Source organism: Erythrolamprus reginae, chromosome 1 (assembly GCF_031021105.1).
Source record: "Erythrolamprus reginae isolate rEryReg1 chromosome 1, rEryReg1.hap1, whole genome shotgun sequence".
Lineage (NCBI taxonomy): Eukaryota > Metazoa > Chordata > Lepidosauria > Squamata > Dipsadidae > Erythrolamprus > Erythrolamprus reginae.
Genome location: NC_091950.1, coordinates 140055524 through 140078798, shown reverse-complemented (window position 1 = coordinate 140078798; position 23275 = coordinate 140055524). Strand labels below are relative to the sequence as shown.

The following is a 23275-nucleotide window of genomic DNA, read 5'->3' as shown; positions in this document are numbered from 1 at the left end:
CCTGGTGGCATTTTCCCAGTGTCTGCCAACAAAGTAAGCATTGAGCATTGTGCTTTTGTCAAAGAAAATATGAGAATCTAATTTTCTTTCTAAATTATATTCCACAAACTCTTCATAAAAAACATTTTTATGTACACAAAACCTTGACATGATATGGTATACAAACATATAGTCTTAGGAATCCCACTTCCTATCTCGCTTACAGCTAAAGTTTTGTATAGCTATATTTGTATAGCTATATTGCAAATATTTACATTTCTAATTCATTTCAGTATCCATTTCTTCCATATACTTTCTTCCATATATTTGTCATTGTAAATTATCTTATCTACTAAATCCATACTTCTATCGTAGTTTATCTAACCATTCTATTTATTATATAATAATATGATAGTAGAATTGTTAAATATGTAAATATGTTAATGTACAAAAGGGTATCTAAAGTTCAGGTTTGCATGCAAGTTACTGATTGGGTACCCTGACGAAGCAGGAAAAAGTAACAACTGTCAACATGCCTTTTGCCCAGAGAGAAAGTATAAATAGCTACAGACGCCCACACTTTCTCCCAGACTTTCACGCCTGTTTGCTTAGAGCATTACTGAATAGTATTAGTCGTTACTCTGCCGAATAAACCGCCTTGAGTTCCAGAGTCAGCCTCCTGTGCATTCATTTCAATAATAATATAATATTGAAATAAATATTACTCAATTTTAATCTCCTTTAATTATTTATTTTATTTATTTGTTTATTTATTTATTTTGTCCGATACATAATAATACACAATGAAGGTTATACAGTGGTACCTCGAGATACGAGTTTAATTCGTTCCGGACTCTCGAACGACTTTTCCCCATAGGAATTAATGTAAATAATTTTAATTGGTTCCAGCCCTCAAAAAACTCACAAAGTTAGTCTAAATTATGCAAAAAGACATTGCAAGAATAAATGTAACTTTACTTATTAATAAGATGATAAGCTGAGAGCTTTCCTTCCCTTCCTCTTTTTACCCAAAACAATCAGCATGGCAAACTTTTATTTTTATTCATTAAACTGTAGTTATTTATTCAACTTCACTGCCACCCAATCCTGTAGAGGGAGGAAAGAAGGGAGGAAGGAAAAGGAAAGCAAGAAATGGAGGGAGGAAAGGAAGGAAGGAAAGAAAGGAAGGAAGAAAGAAAGGAAGAAAGAAAGAAAGGGTGAAGGGACAGGAACAGAGGAAGGAAGCAAGGAAACTTATGAAAGGGGAGAGTAACTTCACTGCCACCCAATCCTGTAGAGGGAGGAAAGAAGGGAGGAAGGAAAAGGAAAGCAAGAAATAGAGGAAGGGAAGGTAAAAGAGAGAAAGAAAAAGAGCAAGAAAGAAAGAAAGAAAATGAAAGAGAAATAAAAATAGAGAGGGAGAATGAAAGAAATGGAAGGAGGGAAGGAAGGAGAGAAAGCAAGAGAAAGAAAGAAAGCAAGAGAAAGAAAGAAAGAAAGAAAGAGAAAGAAAGAAAGAAAGAAAGAAAGAGAAAGAAAAAAGAATGAAAGAGCAAGAGAGCAAGAGAGAAAAAGAAAGAGAGAGAGAAAGAAAAAAAGAAAGAAAGAAAGGCAACTTCAAAGAAAGGCTCACTGAGCATCTCTCACTCTCTCTCTCTTTCTATCCCTCTCTCTTTCTCTCCCCCCTCTCCCCCCCTTTCCCTCTCTCTTTCTCTCTCTCCCTCTCTCTTTCTCTCCCCCCTCTCCCCCCTTTCCCTCTCCCCCCCCCAGGCCGGCAGCGATGTTTTAAAACAGCCGCGCCGTTTGCGAGCTAACTCCTGAGGTGCGGAAGTTCGCCTTTGGCGTTTGGGCCACTCGGAATGTGAAATTCAAAACAGCGTTCGGATCCCCCCACCCCCAGCAGAAGCCAAGGACCCCCAGAGTGGGGCGGCAGGGGAGGCGACCGCCTCTCCACTCACCAAGTGCCGGGATACGAGCCGAGAAGAGCCGGGCTGGCTTACTTTCCTTCCTTCCCGCGCTGATGCAGAGCCACTCGAACAAAGCGTCACGCCCCCCTGACGCTTTTGGCGGCAAAAGAGCCCAGCGTCGCTTCGGAAGCTGCCGAAAGCATCAGAGGGGCGCGTCGCTTTGTTCGAGTGGCTCTGCATCAGCGCGGGAAGGAAGGAAAGTAAGCCAGCCTGGCTCTTCTCGGCTCGTATCGCGGAGAGGGGCGGCATACAAATCCAAGTAATAAATAAAATAAAATAAAAAAATGTCTCTCCTCTCCCAGCTCTTATCTCGAGTAGCTCTTAAGTCGAGCAGCTCTTATGTCGGGGTTCCACTGTAGAGGATATAGTAGAGAAGAAATATGAGATATAGGAGAGACTACAGGACAGAGGACGGAAGGCATTCTAGTGCACTTATGCACGCCCCTTACTGACCTCTTAGGAATCTGGAGAGGTCAACCATGGATAGTCTAAGGGTAAAATGTTGGGGGTTAGGGGATGATACTATAGACTCCGGTAAGGAGTTCCACGCTTTGACAACCCGATTACTAAAGTCATATTTTTAAAGTCAAGTTTGGAGCGGTTAATATTAAGCTTGAATCTGTTGTGTACTCTTGTGTTGTTGTGGTTGAAGCTGAAGTAGTCTTTGACAGGCAGGACGTTGCAGCATATGATCTTGTGGGCAATACTTAGATCATGTTTAAGGCGTCGTAGTTCTAAGCTTTCAAGAACCAGGATTGTAAGTCTAGTTTCGTAGGGTATTCTGTTTCGAGTGGAGGAAGGAAGGGCTCTTCTTGTGAAGTATCTTTGGACATTTTCAAGGGTGTTAATGTCTGAGATGCGATATGGGTTACAAACAGATGAGCTGTATTCGAGGATGGGTCTGGCGAAAGTTTTGTAAGATCTGGTAAGTAGTGTGAGATTAAGTAGAATATTCTAATTTCTAATCAGTTTTCTATTCTATTTCATCTAAGTCCCTGAGATTACGGCCCATTAATAATTATGCAAGGCTTTTGCCCATGGCTGTACTAAGGGTAATATGCTGCGCCATTAAGAATTTATCAACTCAGGCCTGCCAATCACCTGGCTCCAGTCGGCCTAGAGCAGTGATGGCGAACCTTTTTTGGTTCACATGTCAAAAGGGTGTGTGGAGGTGTGCTAGTATGCCTGCATGTGCCCACATCCCTTCCTTCCCCCCCCCTGCATGTACACACACCCCACTGCCCCCCCGTGCATGCGCACAGGCCTTTCTGAAGCCTGGTAGGCAGTGGTGGGTTCCTACTGGTGTGGTCCAGAGAGCTGCACTGGTATGAACCCTCAGATTTTTGGCAATTCTTTTTTATAGTGTCTTCGTGTGGCAAAAGCCCTCCTGCCTGCCCTTGTCTTAATGCTAACCTTTATTCTTCATCCGAAGCCCTCCTATATAGCTCCACATGCCACTTGTGGCAGGCATACCATAGGTTCACCATCACGGGCCTAGGGGCTTCTTTGCAGCTCTAACCATTCGTTCCACCAGCCCATTGCTGTTGGGGTGTAATGGAGCTACCAAACTCTGTTTAATACCTAATCCACCCTCAAATGGTGTTGCAGTATGTTTTTTGTACATTGTTTTGTACAATGTACAGCACATTGTTTGGTACAGAGTAGATTGCTCACTTCCTGTTGTCCAAGAGGCCTTGTAAGACATTGGCTTCAAGGAAGCAGCAAAATCTCATCAAGTAGGACCTCCAATTCTCCTTGGTTGGGTCCAATGGTGTCGGCGGGTGGAAGGACAACCTGGCAGCTTGCAAGCAGTTTATATTTTTAATTATGAGGATATATGGGCACTATGCATTTAATTTCAACAGACCTAGATGTAATTATGTGTGGCAGCTCACAGCATGTATACTAAGGCAGGCAACCTAATATTTTTGGCATGTACCTAAATATCTCACTGGTCATTCAATTGGCAGACATCCTTCATAGTCCCATTTTTCTTTTGGCACTCTATACAGCAAATAGAGTCACCTCATTGTTCACCCCTAATGGATTTGGATCATTCATATCCAGATGAAAACCACTAGTTCAAATGCTGATCTTTGGAGAGCCAATTGTGCACATCTTGCTAATGCAAGAGTTGTTCATTTATTCCTGTCTGTTAAACATTTGCCAGTCCAACGGGGCTCCTGATTCCATGCCAACTGGCTTTAACAAGGAAGCTTTTTTGAGGATTTTTCCCAAGTCCAAGAATACAATCTCTATTGAGCCATCTGGCTTGCATGCTCATTAACACCTTCCAAAAAGTTTGGAAACTTAGAGAGTTATTTTCAAAAAACATCTTGGTTTGTTTTGATGAAAGGTCATTTATTTTCTGTCAACTAGTTATTTCTTTAATAATACTTGCAACTACCATATTTTTCTGGAAATAATAGCATGCTGTGTACTTTTATCTATTCTGGAGCCCAAGAATACAAAACCATGTACCATTTTCATTTCTTTATCATTAATTGTAAGTTCATTAAACGTGCTGATTGAGCTTATGTTTGTTTTCTTAATATTTAACTTTTAACAAATTTGAAACAGCACAGATGTTTCACTTTCTGTTTTTACTTTTATAATGAGATTTCTTTTACTGTGAACTAGCAAAACAGAGTTATTACCAAATTTCAGAAGCAGCACTACTTATTTTTATTCCAGCTGTCATCTCATTCCATCCTACTAGTCTCTTAATATATAGCTGCAAAAGTTAAATGTGTACAGTGTCAATACCGTGAGAGGTTCTTTTCACAATATTGTAAAAACTAAGAACAGAACTGACAGTTGTGATAACAGGCAAGAGATGCTTTCTGTTTTGTCTTCATAAAAGAGGCAAATGTCCACCTCCTACAAGAAAAAAGCAGAAGGAAACAGATGCAACAGTTGCAGCCTGAAATTCCCTATACTGTATATAAATATTTCATTTAAAAGTAGAATATTTATTGAGATTCTTGGGACATAAGGTTAATTTTTCATCTGATATATACTATGAATCTGAGCTTTTACATTCTCATTACATGGACAGTTTCTAATAAAAAACATACCTGTCACATTTTCTTTTCAGTTCTGAACCATTCTGACTGTCCAGATTCACTTCCTATAGTAACTTCTTCTTCATTATAATGACCCATTAGTAATATATACCACATTCTGGCATGACCTGTAAAATAAAGGCTGTGCTGTAATCAGTGAAGCAGTATCTCTTCCTGTTTTCTTGTGCTCTTCATTATTCATCTGGTGTCAGCTAGCTACAGCCTCCCACAAATTTTCCTTTACTGCCATTTATCTGTTCATTTGGCATTTCTTTCTCAATGCATGCTCTGGCTTTTTTGTGAGATATTAAATAACACTGCTTGTGTGAGAAATTAATCCAGTGGTTTGATAATTGCATATTGTCTTGGGTCATATTGTAGAAATGGATAGACTCACTGAAGCATTAATGAGGAAGAGAAAACAGACAACTACATGGTTTGGGACAAGTGGTATAGATGGTTAGAAAATAAATAAAGGAGATACAGATTAGTAATGATTCACTTTAAGTATAAGTATGAAAGTAGGGAGAAAATGCACTACAGGATAATAGAAATAATCTATTGACCTTAAAGAACTAGTATTTTTTGTTAATTTTTGCAGAAAAAAAGGTACAGTGGAAATATGTATACTACCATATTTTTCAGTTTATAAGACACACCTTTTTATCTCAAAAAAGTGCATCAAAAAACATCTTATACACCGAATGTTGCCAAGGCTGCCCAGCAGCCCTCGGCAGGAGGCTGGCGGCTCAGCCCCAGGGATGCCCCAGAAGGCGTGAGATTGGGGTGGGGGCTGAGAGAGCTGAGTCCCCTCCCGCTGGACAATCAGGGCCACCCCATGGGCCTCCTCCACCAGCTGGATGTGCCGAGGGGACGCCCTGCCCATTTCTCCGCAGCTGCATGCGGGGAATCTTCAAATGAAAACATCCAAACAAAGGGAACCCATCAATTTTGTGGATAACGGATATCTGTCAAATTAGTTTTTTCCAGAATTCAACTAACATTTATCTTTCCTGCGATTAGTAAAGAAGACATCAATAATTATACTTTCCAAAGCTTATATTTGTCTATATACAAAACAAGCCTTTTAAAAAGGAACTGTATCAAATTCAGTTATTAACAAATCCAGTTTGAGAATATTCAGATTAAACATATTTGCCATAAATTTTTATTATAATATATATTTTCATTTTTAAAACTAACCATTTTGTTTAAATAGAAATGTTCACCACACTGTAATACCAATTTTTATATCAATATATGAAAAACACAATATAGGCATTTATTTTGACATGGCAACATACCAAGGTAAATTCACATAGAAATGTCCTTTAATTCCTGCCCAAATGAATACATCGCATGTGTGAAGTGACAATCTCAAAGGGGCTTTACCATATCTACCAATAAAACTTTGCATGCGGATTGATCACATTGTCCAAGAGATGGCATCAGGTAATATGCCCTAATCTGTCCTAATTAGGAAATATTGGCAAGAGAAAATGATATTGCTGCCTTGATAACCAGACAATGTCCTTGTTGTTAGTTCAAGGTATAGAGATATGAGGCTTTACAGGTTTTTATCCCCACCCCCCTTCCACAAATGTAGTTCCATGGAAGAAAAATGAAATCTGGACCAGTGAATTTTTAGTCTCTTCATTTTTTCAAGATTCCTTGGAGGAAATCATCATTACCCCAGCATAAATCCATTACATGCCCGTGAGGTAGGGTGGTTTTGACAGATCATAAGATGAATCAGTTTGAGAACCTTAGCAAAGTCAGTCAGAATGTCGGAGGCATAATGTATCAAACACTTCAGACTCCTACATTGGTATCTTAATATGTGAATTTGCCTGTCCAGCTACTACTGTTTTGCACTTTCTGGGTTTTCACCTGCAAAAATTGCAGAGGAGAATGGCCTTTCTGAGTACACAATTAAGGCTTAGGCAAAGGCAAAGGTTCCCCCACACACATGTGCTAGTCATTTCCGGCTCTAAAGACAGTTCTCATTTCCGTTTCTAAGCCAAAGAGCGAGCGCTGTCTGAAGATGTCCCCGTGGTCACATGGCCAGCATGACTCAATAGCAAAGGTGCACAGACCACTGTTACCTTTCCAACAAAGTGGTCCCTATTTTTCTATTTGCATTTTTTTTATACGCTTTCAAATTGCTAGGTTGGCACAAAGTGGGTCAACTAATAGGAGCTCACCCTGTTATGTGGCACTAGGGATTCGAACTGCTGAATTGCTGACCTTCTAATCAACAAGCTCAACGTCTTAGCCACTGTGCCACCATGTCCCTTGTATTAAGGGATGAAGATTAGCAGCTCAGCAAAGCTAGAGTTGAAAATATAGAGGCTCTACCTGCCTCACCGAACTGTGGATCTACTTCAAATCACTTTTCAAATTGCCACTGGATGTGTCAAAAGTTATATTTCATGTGGCTGTGTTGCCCTTTGGATTCAAATGAAAAGAGGGGGTGGTGGTGAACAAATGCCTTTTTCCAAAAACACTATTATAGATGCAAAGCACAGTCATGTGATATAGGGAAAAAATGCTGCTGTTTTATAAAGCCATTGGCAGGTCATATATTTCTGCTTTTGTGGTTTCTGAAGCACCTTTGTAGCTTTCAAACTGAAGCACTGCACTGCTCTAGTGCGGTTCGTCCAGTAATGGGCAGCCAAAATTTTTACTGCCACACTGTGGGTATGGCTTACTTTGTGGGTATGGCTTACTTTGTGGGTATGGCTTAATGGTCATGTGACTGGGTAGGAGTGGCTTGCCAGCCATGTGACCAGGTGGGAGTGGCTTGAATGATCATCATCGTTCAAGTGAACTGTTAAGTCCTCGACTTACAACCTTATCAGTGTCACTCACTGGGGTGACAATTTGCTTCGCGTTTCCCACACTCTCCTTCCTGGGTCACCCTCTCCGCCTCAGGCTGGGTAGCTAGGTGAACAGGTGCTGCCAGAAGCATAAATGCTACACCTCAGGCAGGAGGTGGCCACGTGAGGCTGGAGGGGAGCCGGGCAGAAGAGAGGGAAGCTCGTCCGAGGACAGGAAGAAGGAAAGAGGAAAAAAGCAAGGAACGCAGACACAGCAGCAGCAGCAGGGAAAAAAGAAGCTTGGAAACCATACTTTTTTTAACTGTGGCATAGAAAAATACATTTACCTTTAGGTATGGTGCAATGATTTTAGTGCGTTCATAAAACATATTTCAACAATTTATAATGTAAATTGCAGAATTCTATATACACCAGAATAAGAAAGTGGAAGTTTTCCACTATTAAAATCAGTGTTGTACATACCAGTATGCAGTACATTGTCTGTAAAGCAATGTTTAGTTCATTTCTGACTTCGTGGAAAGCTAGCCACATTTTTCCAATATATATAATCAGTCCTGAAATGTCCATATAAGACAGCAAGCAGCAACAGAATGTCTCTATTAGACATAGTGTGGGAAAATTTATTATGTGACTCCTGGCACAAATTGCTGCTTCCCTTGCTGGCATTAAGCCAGCCATACAACATGCAATACAAGAGGCTGAATTAGCCTATGAATACATAGTGAGAAATCTAGCAAACAGCAACCTCATAGGCAGATGCTCTTGTCTTTATGAGATTAAAGTGGTCATGTTCCTCTTGTTCAAATTAATCCCCAATCTATGGAGATATATCAGAAAGGCTATTCTCATCACTAGAGGTTAATTTAGAGAGGTTCCCTGCATTTCGCTGGCCCAAGGAAAAATATGTGAAGTGTGTTGGGCTGCTAGGAAGCTCTTCAAGATAATCTAGGTTAGAGCTGGTTGAAGGAGAAAATGTTCCAGCCAGAGGTTGCAAAGGAAGGTTGTGGGTGTTTGAACCCTGAAATAAATCAGTGATGGACTTTTTGAGGTTAGCTGGAGTGGATGGAATGGAAATATAAACAGTAGAGGGAGATGTAGTGGTTCTGCTTGGTCTTGAATAAAGAGAGGACAGGCTGGAATGAGTCAGGGAGGACTCGGTTGATTTCCTAGGAGGATCCCCAAAGCTCTCTAGGTAATTAAGAAGTGATACAACGGACTCTGGCTTTATCTGAGGAATTGATGAGTAGCCTAGCCAAGAAGGAGGGATGATACTTGGTGGTTCATTGAGATACAACCTAATGGCCTCTCCTAGTCTGCTTTGGTGGAGTCCAACATTTCCTAGTGCAATTGGGTTCGTAAGTACTCTCTCCTGATCTTTTGCATTAGTTGCTTCAATATGATCCTCTAGAGTAAGGGAGGCAATGTTGGGGGTAGAGTTGTCAGACACCAGAGTGATGGGACCTCTTTGAAGAGTTTGCAAGGGTCTCTCTGCTGCTCCATCTTCCAAGACAGGGTTTGCAAGTCTATTCTCCAGGGAAGCCAAATCATCTGACGTGAAAAATAGCAAATTAGATTGAATATTAATTGATCTGAAGCATTGTGGGACACACATTCTTTATTATCTGTATTGTAGACAGTACAAATCTCAATCCATCGTGAACTTAGCTGTGCATGAGCATATACAAACATGCGCAAATACTGCCCCTTCCTGCTGGATCACAAAAGCGGATATAATCACTCATGAAAAAGGACTATTTCATGCAGCTTGAAGAGAGCAATGTAAAAGGTACATTGTAACACATTCTGCAGCTTTCAAAATGTTAAGAAATCTGCATTACGAAATGGAATAGAATGGATGGAATGGGATGGGATGGATGGAACGGGATGGGACGGAACAGAACGGAACAGAATGGAACAGAGCGGAACAGAACGGAACAGAGCGGAACAGGACGGAACAGGACGGAACAGGATGGAACAGGACGGAACAGGATGGAACAGGACGGAACAGGACGGAACAGAACGGAACTTTATTGTCACTTTAAATGTACACTAATCAGCATACATTAAAATGAACTTTTTGCATTCAGCTCTGAAAAGGGAAACATAATGCCTATATCTACATATCCACACATACATAACACAGTCTAGTTTGGATCTGTACTTAACTTGGAGGAAAAAAATATCCTGTGAGTTTACAAGATGGACGGCATTAGGAATAAATTTGTTACAGAACCTAGTAGTCCTGCTATAGATAGAGCAGCAGAATCAGTAGAAAAGTGCTTGCACTCCAGTGACTGTCACAAGATGGAAGGCAGGGTTTTTAAGAATTTGTTCATCAGATTTCCCCACAGACACTCAAATATCCTATAATTGCAAATACAATGTCTCCTCTGTTCTGACCTCTGTTACTATCCTGGACAACGACAAACTTAATGCAGCTTCTTTAAACAGTTCTATGCATAGAATATTTTTTATATTTCCTTAAAACAGGTAGTATAATATCACATACTTTGTCTCTCTCTCCAAATTGTTACATCATTGCTGTAAATCTGAGAGGATGGAACGAAGAGTAATAGATTTCTCAGACAGACAGATGTGACAAACAGAAATACTTACTCATAACTTCATTATTTTGGCAATCTGGGCAGCAATGACTCAGAGGACCAAAGGGCTCTGTACAAATCTTTGGACAAATCTTCCTCTCACAGCTCACCTCCCCAAGCTGAAGGGAGAGAAAATAAAAGAGGTGTTCAAACCCAGCAGAAATCACTGATTGCAGCAGGTAAATTCATTGCCTCCTGTCCTAAAGATGCTCTATTATATTTTTCTAGCATTTCTATGATTGCATGGCATAGTTGGAAGCTTGAGTACTGTATGCCCTCTTTGTTATACATGTCTGTGAAAGCTGGATACTCAAAAGGGCTGAACAAGGAAGAAATTATGCTCTTGAGATATCATGCTGGAGAAAATTGATGAGAATATTATGGATTGTAATACTGGGAGAGGTAATACCAAACTGATTGCTGGAAGCACTAATAATGAAGCTGTTGTGTATTGTGGGAAGAGTTACAGTTATATTGTTCGAAGACAGGACCTCTGTTGGTTTTAGGCCAGAAGGAGTTAGGGTTGTTGTTTAGTGGGATTTCTACTGCTACTGATCAAATTTGTTTTTCTTTTTTTTCTTTTGGCCTACTATAGATTAATTCAGTTATTTGCTGTGTTTACTATGAATAAATATTTGTTTAGAGGCTCTGCAGTATCTGATACCGACTTTGCAATAGAAATTAAAGCAATTATATTGGATACATAATGGAAAAGCAAAAGTTATGAGAGGAGAGCGCCACACATACAGCTGGAAAAACCAGAGGCAATCAAGAAAGTGCATGATAGGCGACAAGGCAATTGGTGACAAAAGCAGGAGTTTATGAGAACTCAAAGAAGAAATGATTGATGTATAATATTGGGGTCTGACAGATTATCAACCACATCTTAGCTGAGGCTTATTTCAGATTTCAAAGGAAACAACAGGAAAGAAGGTAAAGGAAACATTCACATCTCACCTGGCAGGTACAATAAACACAGGGTTCATCTTCAGGAACAAAGTTGTGTCCATTGTTTACTTTCCTTCCCTTGTAATTGCAGTCTATAGAAAAAGAATGCATAAGAAATACAGTTCCAACCACGAACATACTATCCACAGACCTGCTTATGAGGCCACATGACCAAATTATATTATAATGTCATATAAAAATTCAAGTTACTTTCTATAATACTAAATATTACTCAAGGTTACTGGAATATCCTAACTGCTGATTCCCGCACAAATGATTGTATACAGTGGGTGAGAATTCCTATAGCAAGAAAGGTAAACAACCTATCAGGTATCAAACGGAATATTCAAGAATCAAATTGGTTACTAACAAACTTCTCTAACATTTTGCTTTTTAGTCTCATCTAAGAAATAAAGACCATGCATAAATTCCAACCAACTGGACAAAAGGCTGTTTAGTTTATACATACATAAATAAATGTCAAGTGCAGGCACACTTTTAAACTAATTACAGTGCATGAACATATGAAATCCACAAATTATGCAAAACTCTTCATCAGTAAACAGAAACTAAAACTGGTGATACAGTTTTGTAAAAGAACAACACATGTTTTTTTAAAAGTTTGGAATTGTAGTCCATTGATGGCTCACTTTTTAAAAATATAGTACGTTTCCCCCCAAATTTGATTTGTAGTACTGCTTACTTCTGGACTGGCCAAAAATTTCAATTCCTACACCATTCCAATTAAAATTGGTTTCAAAGCATTATTCTGGCTTTTTAGTGCTTTTTACTAGCAATTTCCTGCCTTTAGGTTCTGCTCTTTTTATTGCCCCCTGCTCAATAAGGAAGGGGCATTTCTATTTAATTTTCTCCTGCTATTTATGTACATTGGGTAGAAGTAGGATGCCACAAGGCTAAAATAAGGTTATTTGTTTTCTCCATCATGTTTCCTTATTTTCATCTTAATAGCAAAATAGCTATAGCTGCTATAGTCGATAATTGCATTTCAAATGCAAACCAAAACACAAATTCTCTTAAAAAAACAATAGCAAAAAGTACAGTTAATAGTATATAGATTACATTTGGAATAGTGTCTTAGAAAAGCCACATTGCTATGATGCTTACCATGACAAATTGGACAGCACTCGCCTTCTGGATGGAAAGGATATGTACAAGATACAACACAGTCCACAGGAGAACAGGCTACAGAGCCCAGCTGTAAGATCCATGCATAGACATACATAGAGTTATCCATGTACACATACATACAGAAGAATGCACATGCATACACACACACAAGAACCTATATTAATGTCAAAGTAATATTATTATACTGCAGTTTAAAACCTTCATCTCCTAACGCATTTTTTAAAGATTTCCTCCCCTCCCTTATTTCTATTTCTTTCCCTTCCTTTCCCCCACACCTCCCCAATAGCTCCTTGGTAATAGTTGTAGTCAGGGGTATACTTCTTGTAGTATTACAAAATAAGGTTTCACAAAAATATCAAGAAGATTTGTTTCAAGAGTCAAGAAAGTAAGAGAGGTGTGTTGAGTATAGGAGAAAAGTGAAAATGGAACATCATGAGCAATTTTCAAATTATTCCTCCTTGGATTGACTCAAGTCCTATTATTTCAGTAAGAAATGCCAGGGGATTAATTCTTCCTTTTTTAGAATTATCAATTCTCTATGTCCCTACTCCAGATGTAGATGACTTACCAAACAAATGCAACTCAGACATGGGTCCAAGACAGAGGGGAAGGTTTCATTGTTATAGAAGATCTTCCCTGCATAGGTACAACCTTTTGTTGTGAAAGAGAAAAAAAAATTCACTTAGTCAGCTTGAACCAGATGGCCTATATAAAAGCTTTCAAGAAAGCATAAAACCAGGTAGATATCATATGGATGGATGCTTGTTTGGGGTAGTTGGACAAAATAATTGCACAATGCCTTTTGATAAAAATCTGAAATGTTCATCTGAAAGTATTGAAATATGACATAAACAGCATCTGCTGCTGTTAAATATTTCTTGAAAAAAAATCTACCTCGAAAAGCAATACTTTTGGAAATTATTTGCTTGGCTTACGAAGCCTTTGCCTATACATACTGTCTTCTCATAATGAGGATACATTTTTGAAAAATGAGAATGTTCATTTAAGATTGGTTTCTCACTTTTATACATGAACAGAACAATATTCTGTCTGCTTTAAAAGCAAAAGGCAGAGGCAAGAAGCAGAACTAAATGGTATGTCCGCTATCTGCATTTTCTGTACAATTTTGGCATAAAATCTTAAAAATTATGTATGCATTGGTTTTGAAAACAGTTGTATTCGTGTTCATTACAATATGGGTGATCTAGGAAGGAAAATATTTGGTTTCCCTAAGAAGAAGACAACTTTCTGAAAAGATGGAATTTTACCTGCTGAGCAATCTGGACAGCACTGTCCAGGGATTCGAATTGGATGAGGACACATCTCCAAACAATCTGTCCTTTTACAGCTCACTGAACCATCTGCCTATAACAGAAAAGAACTTCACAGAAACCCACAGCACAAAATGCTGGTCTGTTGTGGGCAGAAAAACCCTCCATTGCTTCCATCCCAACAAAAGTATCAGTCTTCTATCAGTTCTCTTCAAAAGCTTCAATAAGGTGAGTGTTGGATGGTATTATCTTGGGAGAGTTGATTACAATCTTAGCATTCATATCCTAGACTAGAGCCTCACTGGTGTTTTGCCTGCACTCTGCAATCAGGGTTAGTCCAGAGATGGCTAGTTTGAGGCATCAGTGCAATAACAGAGAAGGTGTCATCACTTCTACCCAATGAAGCCTATGGGGACATCATAGCAAATGAGCAGGTAGATCTGGAATGCTGGGGAAACTGAGAAATTACTACAGAACCAGGAGATTGCAAGCTGTGAAGAGACAATGACAAGAAAGGAAGTGCAATAGTGTTAAGTCTGAATCTAATGACTTAAAAGGTGGATATGAACTGGTCTATCTGGTGCCAAAGATGCCAAAACCTAGAGACCACCAGTGCCACTGCTCTTTCTGAATAAATGTAAAAATGCAAAATGTCACATTGTCAGAAGGTGATGCCATCACTCAATGTATAGAAAAGCTATATGGCATTCAAGGGGTGCCATATATCTAGGAGTGTGCATTACCTCCAAGCAATGGGCATTCTCCCCCTAACCATTTTGGCTTAGACTGCAGGAAAAACCAGACCTCTGATTCCTAGTGGATTTGCTCATGTATTGCATAGCTGGTACTTGTTAGTCTCAGGGTGATTTTTAAAGGGCTCTTTTTGAAAGCGCAATAGACCAATGCTTTTTTTAAAAGTTGGGTTAATCCTAATCCAATGCTATGTGAGGGCTCTCTGAGCTTGCTTGTTTTCTTGCAGATATTTCATCAGCACTGATTATTTTACCTAGTTTGGGTAATGAAATGTCTGCATGAAAACAAGCAAACTCAGAAAGCACCAAAGACCCCTCATGTTGCTCTAAGCTACAAATATTTTCCTTTATTAGTACAAGTGCTATGTAGAAGATTGATTTCAGCCAGGAAGCAAAGGACTCTGAGAGCTGTAACTGCTGTTTCTGTCAATAGAGAATGGTAATTGTTTTTCTCACTGACAGGAGCACTTGCTGTGAGGAGAAATTAAGACAAGTGGTTTCCTTTCACTCTCCTTAACTTGTCCAGCATTAAAACAGTAAAATGACAGCCTCATTAACTGAAGAAGACTATGGATTGTCAAAAAAGACAACACAATATACAACAGCATACTTTTTTGCCCAGCTCAGATACTGGAAGACTGTATTCAATATAATTATCTGACTCTCCCCAATGTGCCCTAGAATGCATAGGCAAACACAACTGGAGTTAAAGTATCCATCTGAATCTTTGCTGAGGAATGTTAAGGAGTGACTATAACAAAAATTGGGGGAGGGGGGGAATCTGATGATGATGATGATGATGATGATGATGATGATGATAGCTGTAAGCCACCCAGAGTCCAGGAGTTGGGCGGCATATAAATTAAATTAAATTAAATTAAATTAAATTAAATTAAATTAAATTAAATTAAATTAAATTAAATTAAATTAAATTAAATTAAATTAAATTAAATTAAATTAAATTAAATTAAATTAAATTAAATTAAATTAAATTAAATTAAATTAAATTAAATTAAATTAAATTAAATTAAATTAAATTAAATTAAATTAAATTAAATTAAATTAAATTAAATTAAATTAAATTAAATTAAATTAAATTAAATTAAATTAAATTAAATTAAATTAAATTAAATTAAATTAAATTAAATTAAATTAAATTAAATTAAATTAAATTAAATTAAATTAAATTAAATTAAATTAATAAAAATAAATAAATGGTAAAATATCATGCAATAGAACAGTGTTTCCCAACCTTGGCAACTTGAAGATATTTGGACTTCAACTCCCAGAATTCCCCAGCCTGATTTCTGGGAGTTGAAGTCCAGATATCTTCAAGTTGCCAAGGTTGGGAAACACTGCAATAGAAGGCTGGAAGGTTAAAACTAAATGAAATAGAGCAGGTTATCATTCACCTGGCAGATGCATAACTCACAGGGATCACCCGGCGACCAGAGTTGTCCCACTGGAAATTCAATTCCATTGTCATCGATAAAGCAACCTATAAAAGGGAAACAATGAAAAGAAACATCTCAGAAAAGATAAAAGGCTCTCTCTTGCCAGCATACTTGCTAGGAGAAATATTATCAGCAATTTACATTAAAAAGTCCATGATTGTAAAAGAGAATCAAGACCTGCAGGGATGGATAGTTTGATATTTGGTTTGATGTATTCTAGTCTAGTGGGTTCTAAAGCACATTGCTACCAGTTACATTAATATCTTATATATATATTAATTAAATATATTAATTAATTAAACTAGTTTAATAAAAAGAGGACTAGGGGAGACATGATAGCAGTGTCCCAATATCTCAGGGGTTGCCAGAAAGAAGAGGGAGTCAATCTATTCTCCAAAGCACCTGAGGGCAGGATAAGAAGCAATGGGAGGGAACTAAACAAGGAGAGAAGTAACTTAGAACTAAGGAGAAATTTCCTGACAGTTAGAACAATTAATCAGTGGGACAGCTTGCCTCCAGAAGTTGTGAATGCTCCAATACTGGAAGTTTTAAAGAAGATGTTGGATAACCATTTGTCTGAAGTAGTGTAGGGTTTCCTGCCCAAGCAGGGGTTTGGACAAGAAGACCTCCAAGGTCCCTTCCAACTCTGTTGATGTTATTGTTATTGAGGACAAGTAGTCCTCAACTTGCAACAGTTCACTTTGTGACCTTTCAAACTTACAACAACACTGAAAAAAGCGACTTACGATGTAATAATGTACATTCAATGCTTGACAATTGACTCATATTTATGAAGGTTGCAGTGTCACAGAGTCATATGATCCCTTTTTGTGACCTTCTGACAACCAAAGTCAATGGGGAAGCGAGATTCACTTAACAAACATGCTACTAGCTTAACAACTCCAGTGATTCACTTAACAAATGTGGCAAGAAAAGTCATAAAACTCCAGTGATTCATTTAACAAATGTGGCAAGAAAATCATTAAAAACTCACTTAACAAATTTTTCACTTAGCAACATAAATTTTGTATGCATTATTATTACATTAATATTATTACATTAATATACTATAACAAATATTTCCCCAAAAGGTATAAATGATATTCCATTATTCTATGAATCTTTGCATCATAGATGTATATGTTCTTGCATGCTGGCTACAGGGGTCTTACCTGTCATGAGGGCAGTCTTTCGGCAGGTGAAGCAGCACTGTCCTGGAACCAACAGCCAGTCCTCAAGGGGACATCCTGGGGTGGGGCATGGAATGAAGGAGCACTCCACTTCATTTTGCTGAAGATAGATCAGGTACCATTATTAATAAAAAGGACACAGAGAGGAAGTCATCAAGACAGGGGTCCACAATTTCTTTTCCACAGATATTTTTAAATTGGGGAAATCTCTCAAGCTATACAAATTCTCTAGTGATAGTCTGGATCTGCTTCAATTTGGCTTCCAACTAGAATAGCGGTATCAAACTCGCGTCGTATTGCGACTTGTCCCACCTTCATTAAACCGGGCATGGGTGAGGTCAGCATGTGACACATCTGGCCCATGGACTATGAGTTTGACATCCCTGAACTAGAATATATGGTCAAAGCAATGGAAACTGCAGTTTAATGTTTCCAAATGTAAAATAATGCACTTGGGGAAAAGGAATCCTCAATCTGAGTATTGTATTGGCAGTTCTGTGTTAGCAAATACTTCAAAAGAAAAGGATTTAGGGGTAATGATTTCTGACAGTCTCAAAATGGGTGAACAGTGCAGTCAGGCGGTAGGGAAAGCAAGTAGGATGCTTGGCTGCATAGCTAGAGGTATAACAAGCAGGAAGAGGGAGATTATGATCCCGCTATACAGAATGCTGGTGAGACCACATTTGGAATACTGTGTTCAGTTCTGGAGACCTCACCTACAAAAAGATATTGACAAAATTGAACGGGTCCAAAGACGGGCTACAAGAATGGTGGAAGGTCTTAAGCATAAAACGTATCAGGAAAGACTTAATGAACTCAATCTGTATAGTCTGGAGGACAGAAGGAAAAGGGAGGACATGATCGAAACATTTAAATATGTTAAAGGGTTAAATAAGGTTCAGGAGGGAAGTGTTTTTAATAGGAAAGTGAACACAAGAACAAGGGGACACAATCTGAAGTTAGTTGGGGGAAAGATCAAAAGCAACATGAGAAAATATTATTTTACTGAAAGAGTAGTAGATCCTTGGAACAAACTTCCAGCAGACGTGGTAGATAAATCCACAGTAACTGAATTTAAACATGCCTGGGATAAACATATATCCATCCTAAGATAAAATACAGAAAATAGTATAAGGGCAGACTAGATGGACCATGAGGTCTTTTTCTGCCGTCAGACTTCTATGTTTCTATGTTTCTATGAATTCCATGGTCACCTTAGTAAGCAATCTACTGTTGGCAGTAGCTGGATGAAACAGAGAGCCATCTATTTATTATTTGTCTTATTTGTGTACCATCATTCTTAATACCATTTAGGACTACTTCAATTATGTACAAGGGATATTATTTGTAAAATACATTCCCACATGACAGTATTCCTAGTCCAAATAACTCCATATTTAGAAAAAAGATTTTAAAAAACCAAGAAATATGCTCTAGGAATTGTCTCATGTGATTTCACATGTTGTATATATATTTAAACTGTGTTTGACTGTATTTATTTATTTGTTTGTTTTGGCATTTTTAATTTGTCACTCCTTTCAGTGCTAGGACAAAAGAAAGATGGGGCATGATTTTTCTTTTAAAAAATGCTTCAACATTTTCTATCAGGCCCCTTCTTTGCCACAGAGCATTTGAGGACTATTAATAGGTTTTCCCTTCAGAGGCCTCATTTAGCCAATTTCATAGTTGACATATAGTTCTGGAATACCAATAAAACTCATGTAATAATTTCAAGTTTCTGCAGTGAAGCAGGAAAAACGTTTCTCCTTGAACAGATAAGAAAAGTTATAAGGGTTTAAGGACAACCAGAAAGAAAAGATCAAAGTCATCTTTCTAAATAATTGAAATGCATGATTTCTTAGCTAAAAATGATATAAACTGCTGCCAATGTTTACATCTCATCATATGCTTTTCATTGGGAGAGAGAAAAATGTAAGCCTACAACAGTGTGCATTTGTGTGTATGTAAGAGGAAGAATCAAGAGAGACTGTGTGTATACTAAGTGAAAAAAAATTAATTTGAACATCCTCTGAGATAAGTAAAGATATGCCTGAGAAACTGCGAAAAATATATAGAGGTGTCTGAAATATTGTTGCAAATGTAATTGTAAAGAAGATACTTTTATCATCTTTGGTGGACTTGTGATAAAGAATGAAATATTGGGACCAAATTTATACACTGCTCAAAAAAATAAAGGGAACACTTAAAAAACAGAATATAATTTCAAGTAAATCAAACTTCTGTAAAATCAAACTGTCCACTTAGGAAGCAACAGCGATTGACAATCATTTTCACATGCTGTTATGCAAATGGAATAGTTGTGCAAATGAAATATTCAATGAGAATATTTCATTTATTCATATCTAAGATGTGCTATTTGAGTGTTCCCGTTATTTTTTTGAGTAGTATATTTTAATTCAGAAGATTCTTAAAACAAATACAAAATGGAAACTAGAAGTTTTCCTTTTAGGACTATTGGACAAAGAGCTTGAAAAAACAATTGGAACTTTGTTATTATATATGTTGGCAAGCAAGAATTTTTATATGCACAATAATGGAAAGAGATGTCAATTCCCACAATGGAAGAATGAATGGGAAATTTGATGGAGAGACTACAAAATTAACTGTTTTAATAAAAGAATGTATACAATTTTATTTCTACTTGAAACCGCTTGTGGACTTTATGTTCAAAATGGCGGGGGGGGGATTGATCCTAGCTTTTGATGATTAGATTATGCTATTGTTATAGAAACAGCTAGTACTTACTAAACTGGTCCTTAGGAGTCCTCAGAGAGGGACAGCATATAAATCCAATTAATTAATTAATTAATTAACGTATTAAGTAAAAAATTGAGGTTGCAGTTACACAGTGATATCTCGTCTTACAAACACCTTGTCATACAAACTTTTTGAGATACAAATCCGGGGCTTAAGATTTTTTGGCCTCGTCTTACAAACTATTTTCATCTTACAAACCCACCACCGCTGCTGGGATGCCTCGCCTCTGGAATTCCATTGCCAGCGAAGCACCCATTTTTGCGCTGCTGGGATTCCTTTGAGGCTCCCCACCTCCGGACTTCCGTGTTTTTGTGATGCTGCAGGGGAATCCCAGCAGGGGAATCCCAGGTGCGCAAAAATGGGCACTTCGCTGGCAACAGAAGTCCAGAGGTGGGGTTTCCCAGCAAGGTGAGCCTCAGTGAAATCACAGTATCACAAAAATACAGAAGTCTGGAGGTGGGGTTTCAAGGACTTCGGTGTTTTTGTGATGCTGTGATTTCACTGATGCTCCCTTCGCTGGGAAACCCCACCTCCAGACTTCTGTTGCCAGTGAAGCACTCGTTTTTGTGCTGCTTGGATTCCCCTGCAGCATCGCAGAAACACAGAAGTCCGGAGATGGGGTTTCCCATGGAGGGGAGCCTCAGGGGAATACCAGCAGCGCAAAAACAGGCACTTCAGCTGGCAAAAGGGGTGAATTTTGGGCTTGCACACATTAATCGCTTTTCCATTGATTCCTATGGGAAACATTGTTTCGTCTTACAAACTTTTCACCTTAAGAACCTCGTCCCAGAACTAGTTAAGTTTGTAAGACAAAGTATCACTGTATTTTATACTTTACTGCAGAGGTCCCCAACCTTTTTAGCACCAGGGACCGGCTTTAAGTTAGACGAGTTTTCCACGGCCCGGTGGGGGGGGGGGCTTTGGTCATATGGGGGTGGGGTTATGGAGGGGTGGAGCTTAGTGACGCAGCCCTCCACACTTCTCCACAGGGCGGGGAGAATGAGGAGGCTCCTTTGGCGGCTGGGGGCTGCCTGGCTTTGTGATTTTGGCTGGGGGGGGACTTAGGAAGGTCCTACTTTTCCCCCCCCCCAGCCAAAAACTCAAAGCCTATCTGCTGGATACGGGCGATGAGCGGGACGAGCGGCGCCGAAGCCGGTGGCTGTGGCAGCTGCTGCAAGAGGCTCTCCGCTCTCGGGAGAGTTTAACAACAGAGGCTCTTTGGCTGCCCGGGGGCGCGCGCGGTCGCACACACACACACACAAAAACATAACCCCGTAGATGGGAAAAGGCTGGATTCTTTCTCCCCATCTCTTCCATTCAAGGGAGGCTTCAATAGACTCAGCCACCAAACAATAATAATAATAAAATCAGCGAGCGCCAACCATAACCCCCCTTCTTTATTTTTCAAAGCTCGAGCGGTTCTTTTCTCCTCGCTCCAGAAACTTGGCAATTGCGCCCCACCGCCGCCGCCTCCTCCATTTCCCCCAACGGCAAGCAATCTAAACACGGGAAGGGCATTCCGGCGCTTTCCTTCAGCCTCAGAAGCCCCCTCGACGCCCCCTTGGCGGGCTGGCGTAGCTACGAACGGGCATCCCCCCGCAAGCGGGGCGGCTGCTGTTCTCTTTTGACCCTCGCCTGGAGAAAAACATGAAGAGAAAGATTCACTTTTCGGCGCGCGTTACGATCCGAGATCTTGCAAGTGGGGGCACCCGCTTCGGATGAACTGTGGCGGCTGGAGGGATGGTTATGAGGGGAGCGAGCGAGGAGAAGAAGACGGGAAAAGGTCTCCGGGTGGCCCCGCTTGGCTCCGTCTCCCTCCACGCAGGATGGGCTTTGGGTCTCCGACGCCCTCGCCCGTTCCCTCAGGAGCGATGAGTGGGACGAGCGGCGCGGAAGCCTCTTGCAGCAGCTGCCACAGCCACCGGCTTCGGCGCCGCTCGTCCCGCTCATCGCCCGTATCCAGCAGATAGGCTTTGAGTTTTTGGCTGGGGGGGGGAGAAGTAGGACCTTCCTAACTCCCCCCCAGCCAAAATCACAAAGCCAGGCAGCCCCCAGCCGCCAAAGGAGCCTCCTGATTCTCCCCGCCCTGCCCGACGCCCCACCCTGTCCTGCATAATGTCCTCTGCCGGGAGGGCAGCGGCGCCACGGACCGGCTGGAAAACCCCAACGGCCCGGTCCCGGTCCGCGGACCGGCGGTTGGGGACCTCTGCTTTACTGCACTGAAAAAAATTGAAAGTCACTGCTTTTGTTTCCCCCCCCCCCCTCTTATCTTGCACCTTCTTTCTCCTTCTTTTTCCTTCCCTAGACCCTTATTGTTGTGTTCGTTTAAAAATATTCACAGAAAATCTGTGATTGGTCTATTTAGAAAATAGCCGCGAAGGTTAAATAGTTGTCAGTTAAGAAAAGCCCGATGTTTTAAGAGAGTATAAATAGGGCAACGGATTAGCCGTTGCCTTCATTCGGGAAACTGCTGTTCCAGTGCTTGTATTATGCCTCGTTATGAATAAACCAGTTCTGATTAAACTACCGGAGTCCTGACTTTTCAGTGGCGATATGGGCTTTTTTTAAAGGTAGATGAGTAAAAGTAGATAAAACACATACCCTGCACACACAGATGGTACAGTTATCCCCATCTGGGTTGAACTCGGCCCCTTCTGTGTATACTTGCCCACGGAAATGACATTCTGCTACGGAGGAAAGCAACAGGTCAGTCCTGCTATAGAAGATTCATAAGAGGAAAGAGTAACATGGCACAGGTGATCTTTCCATAGAAAAGACAGGCATTGGTGACCAGATAAAGGGCCAATTAATATATTGTATCATATTTATAAATGTACAGCTCTAATGATCTTGTGCCAGAAGTGAAATTCAGCAGATTCTGACAGGTTCTGGGGAACCGGTAGCAGAAATTTTTAGTAGTTTGGAGAACCGGCAAATACCACCTCTGGCTGGTATTTCAACCCTTTCTTGGACCCATATCTCTTACAATGTAAATTTATACCACTGTGTCTTGTCATACTGCACAGACACTTGGATTTTAATTTTCATTTATTCAGCATCTTTGCTTGAAATTCTTTCTCCAAGGTTCCTTGTGTAGTATCAAATGTATTTACTTTTTCACAACAGAAAAACATGTTTCCTTTACTTATTCCATGCCTCTTAAAATATTCCATTCATTGTCCTAATTCTCACTTCAGCTGAATGTAGTAAATTGACTTGGAAGTTTTTGAAACTGGAAAACAGCATAGAATTTCAGTGTAGGCTCTTTTCATTTATTGC

At 39.7% G+C, this 23275-nt stretch overlaps 1 protein-coding gene across 1 annotated transcript in view; it reads right to left on the bottom strand.

Moving 5' to 3' along the window:
- Positions 1–6272: 6272 nt before the first annotated feature.
- Positions 6273–23275, bottom strand: part of VWCE (von Willebrand factor C and EGF domains) — a 35887-nt gene continuing 18884 nt past the window's right edge. Inside the window, exons 12-20 of the mRNA XM_070767193.1 lie at positions 22598–22683; positions 17201–17318; positions 15987–16072; positions 13820–13916; positions 13120–13202; positions 12528–12618; positions 11412–11494; positions 10468–10573; positions 6273–9399 (exon numbers count right to left, since the gene is read on the bottom strand). Of these exons, the coding sequence (XP_070623294.1) occupies positions 8669–9399; positions 10468–10573; positions 11412–11494; positions 12528–12618; positions 13120–13202; positions 13820–13916; positions 15987–16072; positions 17201–17318; positions 22598–22683 (1481 nt within the window). The 3' untranslated portion in view covers positions 6273–8668. The remainder of the gene's footprint in view (positions 9400–10467; positions 10574–11411; positions 11495–12527; positions 12619–13119; positions 13203–13819; positions 13917–15986; positions 16073–17200; positions 17319–22597; positions 22684–23275) is intronic.